Source organism: Gymnogyps californianus, chromosome 2 (genome assembly GCF_018139145.2).
Source record: "Gymnogyps californianus isolate 813 chromosome 2, ASM1813914v2, whole genome shotgun sequence".
NCBI classification, from domain to species: domain Eukaryota; kingdom Metazoa; phylum Chordata; class Aves; order Accipitriformes; family Cathartidae; genus Gymnogyps; species Gymnogyps californianus.
Genome location: NC_059472.1, coordinates 141,841,468 through 141,853,525, shown reverse-complemented (window position 1 = coordinate 141,853,525; position 12,058 = coordinate 141,841,468). Strand labels below are relative to the sequence as shown.

General features: G+C 38.9%; 1 protein-coding gene across 1 annotated transcript in view; it reads right to left on the bottom strand.

The window, feature by feature from the left end:
* The window catches only part of CDK6 (cyclin dependent kinase 6), a 128,599-nt gene that overhangs the window by 2,556 nt on the left and 113,985 nt on the right, over positions 1-12,058 (bottom strand). Inside the window, exons 5-6 of the mRNA XM_050891876.1 lie at positions 4,118-4,168; positions 16-151 (exon numbers count right to left, since the gene is read on the bottom strand). Coding sequence (XP_050747833.1) covers positions 16-151; positions 4,118-4,168 — 187 coding nt within the window. The remainder of the gene's footprint in view (positions 1-15; positions 152-4,117; positions 4,169-12,058) is intronic.

The following is a 12,058-nucleotide window of genomic DNA, read 5'->3' as shown; positions in this document are numbered from 1 at the left end:
CAAATAGAAACTCACAAGAAGCAAGTCTTTGCCCAGTTCATCAATATCTGGTACAAATTTTTCAATAGGTTGTGCGGGTCTGGAAGTGAAAGCGTTTCTTGGAAGGGCAACGTCATTAGGCCAGTCATCTTCTTCTGGGAGTCCAATTACACTGCGAAAGATAAAAATAACATTAGGTCTGAACATTTATGCAGTCTCCCCTTTATATTGATTATACTGAGTGGCAGATTACTTTATAAGTCTTTTCGTTTAAATGAGATTAATTGTACAGTAGTGCACTGATCTCTGTGAACAGAGGCTGATGCATGTAGGTCCTCAGTGTGCTTGGTAGAAATCATTCTGTGGCCAGCACAATCTTCTGGCCTAGGTCTCAATTTTCTGAGTCTTTTTGTTGAAAAAGGGCTGAGTGCTTTGGAAGAAAGTTGCTCGGCTCTTGACTGGATGGTGCAACATATGTCGCTCCAGGATGATTAAAAGCAGTAAGTTTCAAAGGGGAATTGCATGCAAGGATCTTTATTCACAAGAATAGGGACTGAGAGAAGACTGTGGGTCAAGATGAGGGTAAGGCAATAAAAGGGATGTTTCATAATGCTTCAAAGCTATGTGCAGTAATTGCTGTCTGAATTTAAACAATTTATTTGCTTCACAATACAGGTTTTAAAGTCTCAATTCAGAAGTGGCATAGGACTTGAGTGTCTTTATGTTTTTACTTTCAATTGTATTTTAGTTTTTCTTTACCCTTTAACAGAATATTTTAATTTCTTTTTATAATTTATTTCTTTATGCTTTAAATTCTAGAAGATATTTATACTTATTAAATAATCACGCTAAGGTTTAAAACCCAAATAAATGAAATAGTAGGTAAACCTCCAATGATGGATCATGTCTCATACATTTCATGTTTTAGTCTGATGCTAATATTTGTGGGGTTGAAACGCCAGTTTCTGATGGAAATTCTGGAAAAGACCATACATTACTTGTCAGGTTTCAGGGAAAATCAATTTTTACAGCCTGTAAAATCGAGATTTTTAATGGAAACACTGACAGGGTAAGACAAGAAGGAACATGAAAAAACGTCACTGAACACTTGGGTCTGCACTAAGCCCAATGCCACTAGGGAGCAGCATTGACCTTTCTTCTTACTGAGGTTCATAGTAAGACTGGGTGAGGCCATGGGCCAAACACTTTCATGTAAATCATACGTTACCTCAGTGAACTTAGTGGAATTACTCCACATCTACCTACATGGATTTTAGATTGTAATTTGGCTCACCTAAAATACCTCTGAAAACTAATATGTCCTCAAAACAACAGCATGGCTAGAAGGGCAAAGCGATTAAAATCTCAGGACAATTTAATTTTACGACATCTGAAGATATCACAGCTCTCGGGAAATGATAAGTGAAATCTGTATGAAAAATTGAATTTGACTTTTATTACCGCAGGTATGGAGGGGGTATGGGGCAACTCCCTTCGCCACGGTGGTTAAAATCATGTGATTAGCTGTTTGAGCATCTGGACTCGTATTAAATATAAAACAAATAGCACCATAGGAAGACGTGGGAGTTAAATATTTTAAATAACAATGACGTTTCACCTGCCATTCAAATGTGTTTGGTTAGTCCCAGTTTTTTTAACGTTTGCATGGGAAAGCATGAACAGGGCAGAATAAGCACAGGCACAGGCAAAGCTAACAAAAAGAAACAAGGAGGCAGCCTGTCAGACAGGTAGGGTGGACAAGACCAAGAGTGGAAAGGAGAGGCATTTTTAGTTACACACTCACGTAGTACTCAAAACTCTTAATAATGAATGTCTGAGTAGATGCCCTCACTCTGGTCTGGTAGCACTACCATTTCAGTGACTAAGTTTGGGAGTTTCTTGGATGAGTTTCACCTCTTGCCAAAGGTTCAGGCCTGGTCTTGAGAAATGCTGAGTACTTTCGGCTCCCATTGATCACAACGGGAGACAAGTCTGCTCAAACCATTGCAGCATTTAGCCTCAAATCTATGAGGATATCCCACTTGCCGATGGTGCCCTGGAAAAGCAGGAAATTGTTTTGGGCCACCTCCGAGGGATTTACCCTCAAACACGGTGGAATTTTACCTGATGCAAATCAGAAGGCACATGTAAAGCAAAGGTAGACCACAGCCCCATTATCTGAAAGAATGTATCAGTCCAGATTGCACGAGAATCCCGAAACTACTTTCTGTCCAAATTAGTCTGCAGAATGAGTCACTACTGTAGAAAGAAACAATCCTCCTACAAGAAGAGCTATGCCTAACTGTAGGGGGTTCTCCAGCTGTGAAAACACAAAATAAACACTATTTAGCATAACCCCCCCAGAACCCAAGAAAGAAACTTTTGAACTATTTAAGGAGAACTGCACAAAAGAAGCAAAACAAACTTTCTCTTTAAGTAGATGTGTAATAAGGAACTTCTTCTAAAATTAGCACGGCATTTTCTCTTCTTGATGAATTCTTTTCTGCACAGGTAATCTCGGCCCCTAGGGATGGAAAGATCCCCATCGGAGGCTGCTGCTAGCATCTATGCATTTAATCCTAGCCCATTTAATTTTTATTTTTCCCCTTAAATGTCATAAATGAATCAAAACCCTTAAAAAAATCACAGCTATGTCTTTTTTAATTATAAAATATTTTGTATGTATCAAAACTGTCTTCATTTAATAAAGCAGAACATTGTAGGACTAAAGGAGTAGCTTTGGCAGAAGAAGAAAAAGTAAACTTTAAGGACTGATTTTTCTGGATTGGGCAGGAAGAGCTATTCAGCGCATGACAAATTAACCACGCAAGTGAGTCACATACACTGGTATGGTATGCAGGAAAGGGAAGTCAACTGTGTGAAATCAAGACCTGCAATTTAGGAACCTCATATTAAATAATGAAAATGCTTAGAAACAGATCTGTTATGATTTAAGAACTGGAAAAATGGTTAAACAGAGAAATTAATTATTTGTTCTGTTCAAGCTCTTATCCTTAGAAATTTTACTATCCTCTCTTTGGAATATCTTCAAGAGAATAATATTTCAGCCTTCTCTCTCTCCCCCCCCCCCCCCCCCCCCCCCCCGCGCTATCTATTTCTTATTTCATCCAGATCCCTGGATCCCTGCAGCCTCTCCATATGAAAAGGGAAGACAGAGGTGCAGAGGCAAATGGGCATTTATTCTCTGGAGTGGGACCAGCCCTATGTGGCTTTGATTTCCTAACTACATGATATGTACATCAGATCTTAAATTTACATGGTTCTTATAAATTCAGAAACATTCCTTGCTCTGAAGAGCTTTTACAAGAAAAAGTGATATGATCCTACTTAATTATCATATCGGTAATATCAATTACTTAATTTTTTGGTTTTTAACTAAGAATATATTTTGGAAGAGAATTATTCTACCTCAGACAGTTTAGAGCCTCCCCACCTCCTCAACATATTTGATACATCTGGAGAAGAAAAACACAAACTCCTAGAATTGTAAAATGGTTTTAAAATAAAGCCAATTAGTACATCTCCGACAAAGCACATGTTAAAATGCTGATATTCCTTCTGTTCTCACAGTTACCTTCCTGACCAAAATATGGACTGGTAATCATTTTAACAGGCTACATAGTATATTTTAAAAGCTAAAGTATTTTCTTATGTACAGAAGTCTTTTCTGCAAAGAAGCTGTTGGTAATCATCATTTCAGTTTAATAACAATTTTAAAGTATTCTAATGTTGTTTTCTGAAATACACAAAGAAATTACTGAAAAATAAAACTTCTGTGTTTGTTTATGTGAAGAGAATCTCTTGGATCTAACTGTTTAGGAATATGCATGAATGGTACATGCACAATATGTTTAAGAGATTTAAAAAGCCCGAAACAGAAGTCTCACAACTTCCTGATGATGGCTGTTAGTTCTGCAGAACTATAGTCCATGTTGCTTCCTCCTCCCACTCTGACACAGAATACACGGAAATATCATGTTGCATACGGTAGCAATAAGAAATCTGTTCTAGGGATACTTTGTTCTAGTCACATTATTGCATAAAAACACGGCAAAGAAACCTCACAGTGTTTCAATGTTAAACAGATATTGACATGATGCAACTAGTTATTACTTACTCAAAGATTTTTCCTAGCTGATCAACATCTGAATTTCCACGGAAGAGTGGTCTGAAAGAATAAAGAAATATTTTTAGGATGTGACTTGCTTTAATTAATGTGAATTTATATTTGTCATTGACAGCTGCCAACGTAGGGTGAAAACATGTTATTTTTTTTGAGACCTCACTTCTTCTGCCTCCATGTTTTATCCAGTCTGTGAGTGTACCTTTCAAGTTTCTGCTAAAACTGATAAAAAAGGGGACAGATGAGACATATTTTTGAATATGCTACTTTTGAAAATTTAATTGCGTCCTTTAACATAAATGAAATAACTTTCTCTCTCTCAACTAATACTAGCCTATGAATTAGATCATTAACAAAATAGTTTTCACTATAAAGAACATACTTAAATAGCTGTTTAGAGAGACAAAAACAGAGTGAATGTCATGCAATTCATTAAAACATAATACAATTAGAGATGAATTATTATGGATATAAATTCAAAATTAAGTTTCTTGTATATTGTATATTGGAAATGTGCTCCTAGGTTTAAGGGGTCAAATAAATGACAATGGATTTATGAAGGTCTGTAAAGAATGGGGTGTGAAACGGTACAGAATTTACCTTGAAGGAGAGGAATACTTCTGCTGCATAAATAAAGATATGTTCAGGAAAGAAACAAATTAATAGGCTGAATGTCCAAAGGCTTTCAGAAAAAACAGTGACTAAAAATACTTTCAGAGAGTGGTACACACTTTTTCTTTTCAAAGTGCAATTTAAAATATTTTCACTCATCATTTATAAAATACTATCACCCTATACTGCCTAAGTAAAATATGAAATTCGATTTGTATGGCTGTATGGCTGTATTGCCATCTTTGTGTTGAATTCAGTGAGGTGTGATCAACAGTGCAATTTTATGTTTAAACTCCGAAGACATTCCAACAGATTACTGGCGGATGATTCAGGATCTAGCCAAGAATGAGGGCATCTGTGAAGATCCGGCCCCAGATGTTGCATACCATTTTGGTTCAACAGCTGGTAGATTACTCCAAGAAACGCAATTCAGACACACTGCAAACTGAGATACTAACTTGGGTCGACTGATAGCCAGGCTGCCCCTCTCTTCTGGAGCACAGCTCTTGGAGCACAGTGTGTGCTGTAAACTTACGGTTACAGTTTCCAAAGCTGTTCAACTGAGACCTGGTGACTTGACAAACAATGCATATTCCCATGTTTTCACTGGTAGCCTTTGGTTACGGAGAAATGTCAGTTCTCCTGCCTCTCTCTGCATACTCCTTTTCTTCTGTCTGATACAGGTCCTTAACAGCTGTGACAGCCAAAGACATCGTTTCACTGTTGGTCTTCATAGGAGAAGACCTCTCCCACCTACACTGAGAGAACAAGGAGTACGCAGCTATAGTCCTTCCCTTCTCATTGCCCATACGCAAGAGCAGGTGTAGGATCTGGATGTCCTTTTGCTAGCCATGAGTTAATTCTGAAAAACGGTGCTTTACATCTTGATACTCTCATGTAGACAATAGAGCTCCATGTCACTGCCTATCTTGCAGGTCCATACCAAATACAGTAAGTAGACCCAGAGCACTGTGACATTCCTCAGTTAGACATAATAATCTCTGCAGAAATCTGTGCCACCAAGAAAAAGAGCAGAGCAATAACTGGAAGACATGCTGACCATCTTTGATGAACTAAACATGCATTTTGTCTCCTTCATGTTTGCTGCCATTCAGGTCGTGTCGTATCAACTTACACTGCAAACTGCTTTGTGCAGGGACATTGAGAGAACAATTTCATCAAGTGTGATTTGAAACCATACGACATCAGATTGAAACTGATGGGGTAAAATGCAGAGGCCTCTTACTTGTCCATAAAGGGCTTTATTTATTTTGATTCTAAATAAATCACAAATAATGGTATGTGCTGCTTCCCAGATATACATGATATTTACTAACTGCTGCCTCTTTGACAAGACCGTTTCAACTCATACTTAGAGGTTTCTGTATTTTTTTAAGCTTTAAGGTATCCAGCAATACTGGCTTCTACAAAAAACCAAAGCTTAACTTCACTCAGACAGGAGCATCTACTTCTGCTATAAGTTTTGAGCCTCATTTTCAAAATGGACAGTAGCTACAATCCTAGTATTGTTTGTGGCAGCAGACACACTCCATATCTTCCAAAGTCAGACAATATGACAACCTTAGACATTTTTTTGAATGACTGCTTAGAATTATTATCATACGGTTACTTTGAGTATTTAATTTTGGCTCCAGCATTAGAATATTGGGGCCCTTTAAACTAACAAATTCTACACAATCAAATAATCCTATCCATGCAAATGGAAAGCTGATTTAATGTTTTAAAATGTATGCTGAACCTTGTGTTAATGTGAAAGCTTGGCAAAGTCAGCCTTGTTCGCAAATCACCTTAGGCAGTGTCATGCCAAAACAAGTATGATTCTTGGGATTTTTAAGGGAGCTTTTTCCCATCGTTGCTGCTGTCTCAGGTTCACTAAAGGCTGAAGCAAGAATTTAAATTCTTTTGAATATATAATTATACAACACAAGGTGACCTTCCAACATACTTTGATATTTCATCATAATGAAGTGTTATTAATTCATCTTTCAGCCTCCTATCCATCCCACCATCATGACTACAACAGAATGCCAACTCCAGGTTAGGCACCACTATTGTAATGAAATTTGCCTCATGAATTTTGGCTGGAGGTTCAATTGGAATATTGGACGGATGATTGGGGAAGTAGATCCACTTAATCAGCAGCCATATGAAGATCTCGTCTCACATTTTGGCACTAGTTACTCTTTAGTAATGACTTGCCAGCACTGCAAGTCCAGTACACATAAAAACTTTCACCTCGAGCTGATTGTTTTTTTAATTCTATTCTTAAAGGTGGACATCAGCTCTCCCAGTACCACTGAACTGGGAGCATAGTCAGCAGCCACAGAAATGTGAAATTTCACCTTTGTTCTTGGTATCTTTCACTTGACTCACTCACCCACTCACTCCCTGAGGTTTATTTATGCAAGCTCAATCCAGAAGGCCGTACTTGGGGATATGTTCTCCTCTCTGTGATGATAATCTGTGTAAGACTGGTTAAACCCTGAGAGTCTGATTTTGTAGAATTCCTTCTTTTTTCCTTGGGAAAGGCATGGAGCTGGATTTGTCTCCTGTGGCAGAAGACGTGAGTCTGTCCTCTGACTTCAAAGAACTCCTAAAATCTGTGTGTACGTGTGTCTCAGGAAAGAGGGATATTCCAATGGAGGAAAGGGCTATCCATGGGGATACATTTGCCTTTTGTGTGGTTCCTTGATCCTCTCAACCTTCCCTGATTTTGATTGCTACAAAATCCATGCTCTGAGGGCTCCAACACCATTGCTGTTACAAAACACACACTTGAGTAGGGAAGAAGATGGGACGAAAAGACTTACAGTGCACCTAAGACATTTCATTTCTCTATTTGTTCAAGAAGTCTCAGATTTTGTTGTGTCCCCATAATTTCCTATTTTTGCTGGTTGTCGCTTCTTTGATTTTTTAGGGAGAGGGGAGGAGGGAAAAGTTACAGGGAATCTACAAGTGTCCATCTTGTTTGACCTCTCCTTCTCCAGGCCTTGGAGCTAGACCGTTATCCACTGCCTCTGGAATGATGTCCACCAAATGGAGGAAAACCCCTTTCACGTCTAATGTAGGACCAGAATGCCCTTAGCCTACAGATATGAAGATGCGTTGGAGGCACCATGTTACTACCCCGTCCTGCTAAAATAAACTCCTACTGAGTCAATAAGCATGTACCTTAGTTCCTGAGGTACAAAATGTGCAGCTGTGCAATTAAATGGATATTAGCTATGAGTCTGCATTGTGACTATTTTCACAGGATAAATCTATCTACCTTTTTATATGGCAGTCCAACACAAAGATGCATATAACTCCTGGGCTGCGGGAGGAACAGAGCTGCCAGCAGGTCGAGGGAGGTGATTCTTCCCCTCTGCTCTGCACTGGTGAGGCCACACCTGGAGTGCTGGGTCCAGTTCTGAGTTCCCCAGTACAAGAGAGACATGGACACACTGGAGAGAGACTAGCAAAGGGCCACGAAGATGATTAAGGGACTGGAGCATCTGACATATGAGGAAAGGCTGAGAGACCTAGGACTGTTTAGCCTAGAGAAGAGAAGGCTCAGGGGCGATCTTCATAATATATATAAATACCCGAAGGGAGGGTGCAAAGAAGACAGAGCCAGACTCTTTTCAGTGGTGCCCAGTGACAGGACAAGAGGCAATGGGCACGAATGGAAGCACAGGAGGTTCCCTCTGAACATAAGGAAACACTTTTTTACTGTGAGGGTGACCAAGCACCAGCACAGGTTGCCCAAAGAGGTTGTGGAGCCTCCCACCTTGGAGATATTCAAAGGCCATCTGGACATGGTCCTGAGCAACCAGTGCTAGGTGACCCTGCTTGAGCAGGGGAGGTTGGACCAGATGATCTCCAGAGGTGCCTTCCAACCTCAACCATTCTGTGATTCTGTGATAATATAGAAATAAAAATACAGATCATGACATAAGGTTGCAATGTAAAACCTCACAAATTCTGAAAAAGTTACCATCTGCTTATAGTTTAGAAGGACTTGCACCACTAATCTTCTGGCCGAAAGGCTCTCATGCTTATATGTAGCTGAACAAATTAGATGTCACCATTCACCAACTTTAGGCTCTTTTCTCTTGTCCAAAGGAATATACTCAGCTCATGTTGTTGTTTCATGCTGAGTTTCACCATCACTGAATATTCTATCTATCTGAATTGGATATTGGTGTCTGAAAAGTTCAGTACTTTAATTTATAGACACTGTGTTTCATGTCTGTGCCACTCAGTAAAAACTGAGATATAAACATTTCCTAAGCAAGTCTCCACGAAAAAATTTTCCCTGGTGCAACTCCACGGACATGCCAAAGCAATTCTACAAGTATTGTATACAATGACAATGCAATGACAGCCAAGAGATAAATGAGGTTTAACTGTAAACTGGCCACATTACTTCTAGACTTTACTTTCAGCCTTTGGTCTACAAAGCAAAGAGGGTTTGTAACTTTTCATAAGAAAAGTTAGAATTTTCGTAAAGATTGGAATTAAAGATATTGATAAGCACTGCTCTAGTCTACACTACAGTGCAGACACAAGGAAAAAAATAGTTTAATAAAACCACATGCATTGAGGCACAGGAAAAGATTTCTGCAGGTTTCTTGTAGTGGCTGACATTTTGAACCAATTAGTGACATTCTGATTCAAAACTGTCTTTCAGTTTCTGACATTGAGTTATTAAACTACAGGTAAAATGGATACATGGAAGAAAGGTCATGTGAAGAAAAACAGTATTTGAGAAGGAAAAAAAGTCAAGAAATTCTCTTTCCAACCAAAACATATTACGGAGCTACCATGACAATTCTAGAGTTGCCAATACAAGTGGCTCCAAGGCTAGACAAGCCTTGCATCTTTCCAGGTATGTAAGAAATAACTTCCAAAATAACTATCATCTGGATTCTTTCTGCTAGTCCTTTTGCTCAGTGTGGTGACAACAGCAGTTGGGAATCCCATCCCTTTCCTTGATATCACAGAAAAACAATAAGGATAATCTCTTGATTACTGACTTGAATATATACAATATTCTCAGTGAAAAGTCTGTATATTGGCAATCCACATGTACTCAGTGAAGTCATACAAGAACTCCCTAAAACGAAAAGAGCACCATGGGTGGGAAAGGTACAACTTGCTTTTTGGGCAAGTAGGGCTTAGACAGTCTGGTTGAAGAGATGGCAAGGAGAAGTGTTGGGAAAAAGAGCAGCAATTTCAGAACAGGTAGCTGCTGCTTTGAAGGCATTAGATAAGACGGGGGAGGTGTTGAAAGAGAAAGTTCATGATAATTTCACATAGTGGAGAGAAAACTGTAAAGGGAAAGAATATAGCAGCAGTTCACAGAAGCGGTACAAGGAATTTTAGAAGTTGGTAAGGTTGTAGTAGTTAAGTCTAGGAGTTTGTATGTCTGTGTGTATAAGAGCAACAAGGTGATGGTGAAGAAACTAAAAAAACTAAAGCCAAGAAACATTTGCCAAGGAATCCTGCATCGTGCCATGGGAAACCTGCCAAGCTACATAGTCTGTGACTCAGAGATATATTTAAATGATGTTTTTTTTTTCTTTTAATATTACAAAATGTGAATAGCTGGCAAACAATTTTGTCAGATTCTTAGTTACTTGTTATGAAGAAAATATTTTCATTTTTAGAATTAAAAACAAATAAGACCTAAAACTAGAATTATGAGATGACTAGAAATAACATGATCTGGACTGTCCTGTGGAAACCTTTATTCAGAGGGATTATTTCTGACCTGATTCCTCACTCTTGTTCCCACCACTGTTTCTCTTTGACAGATCCCCTGGACAAGTCTGTACTGCAGGCATGAAAAGAGAAACTAAGGCAAGATAAAAGGAAAAAAATATGTATCACACGTTAAAGATGAAGATCATTGGCCCTTCTGATAGGTAAAATGAATATGGTACAGTATAAAACTTCACTTTGAAAACAGGCCACAGCTGACAACATTGCATGCTCTGGACAGTTACCCACTTCCAGTCACAAGTGACTTGCCTCAGCTGTTGTGCAATTCAGAGTTCTCATTTTAAACGTAACATTTTTTGTACTTCTCCCTCTCCTTTCCCTTTAATAATATCTTTGTGTGGGTGGGTGCCAGACACAGCATAGGAAGAAGTTACTTCATGTAGAGCTTATTATACTTGATCACAAATTGCTCAAAACTTTTAAGAAACTTATCTTCTCTTCTCCTACATATAAGAAGAAAGATGACATAGATAAACATTACGACTGAGGAAACACTCTTCAGCTAAAATCTGACAGAAAACAGATCAGCCATCTTGAGTTTCTCATTTTAGTCGTTTAACAGCCCAATTTTTTTACTCGAAATCTATCATTCTTCAAGTAGGACAGTACCACAGTCATGAATAACATCTCTAAGATCACTGGGGCTTCTTTTTCCACTCTGAGCAAAGACCATCCATCAATGATTGCCATTTGGCAAATCAATTTGGGGTTAAGATTGCTCATCAGATGAATGTTTCCTGGTGTGGGTTTTCATCATGAAAAGTTTGCACTGCTTTGCTGCAAATGATTGTATTACATGGAGATGCTGGACGTTCAGAGGGTTTTTAACATACAGGTTGGCAGCCTGGGAAGAGCCAGAGTTGTAAAGTGGACTAATCACAAGAAATTTGCAGATGGCTATGCATGTTCCCTTTGCATGTGTAACTGAAAGGGAAACGTTAGTAAAAGGAAAACCAAACAGGGGCACTGCGCACAGCTTTACAACTAAAGCAGGGCCAGCCTACCGTGTAGATTCAGTTGTTGATTAAAAATACAGCAAAAAGCAAGAGAAAGAGCATAAATGAGAGAAAATATAAGCATCTTCAGAACTCCCTTAGGAAGTGGGCAAAGGAAGATCTTTTCTGGGTGCTTAACATTTGCTTGACACCTTTCATGTGAGTATCGTATTTCAAGGTCCCAGGTGGCCTTGGAGCAGAATGATAGGCCTCACCCCCCACCACTGACATAAAAGGCAGCTTTGTCACAGATATCAATGACCCCAGGATCAAGCCAAGGGAGATCTGGTTTCACAACCTCTTATAAGAAAACTAAGGTGCTTCAACAGAAAGATACACACACATATATATATAAAACCCCAAAAGTAAGGTAAGTGCAGATACTATCTTTGACCAGAACATGCTCTAAAACATGGGCAGATCTCATCTATTCCTGGGCAGAACTGCTTCAGCATTCATCATTTAACACTACTTTTTGAAATGGAAGAGCCTTGATAGGTTGAACGTCCTTCACTTATTCCCTCAGCACGCACGTCACAGT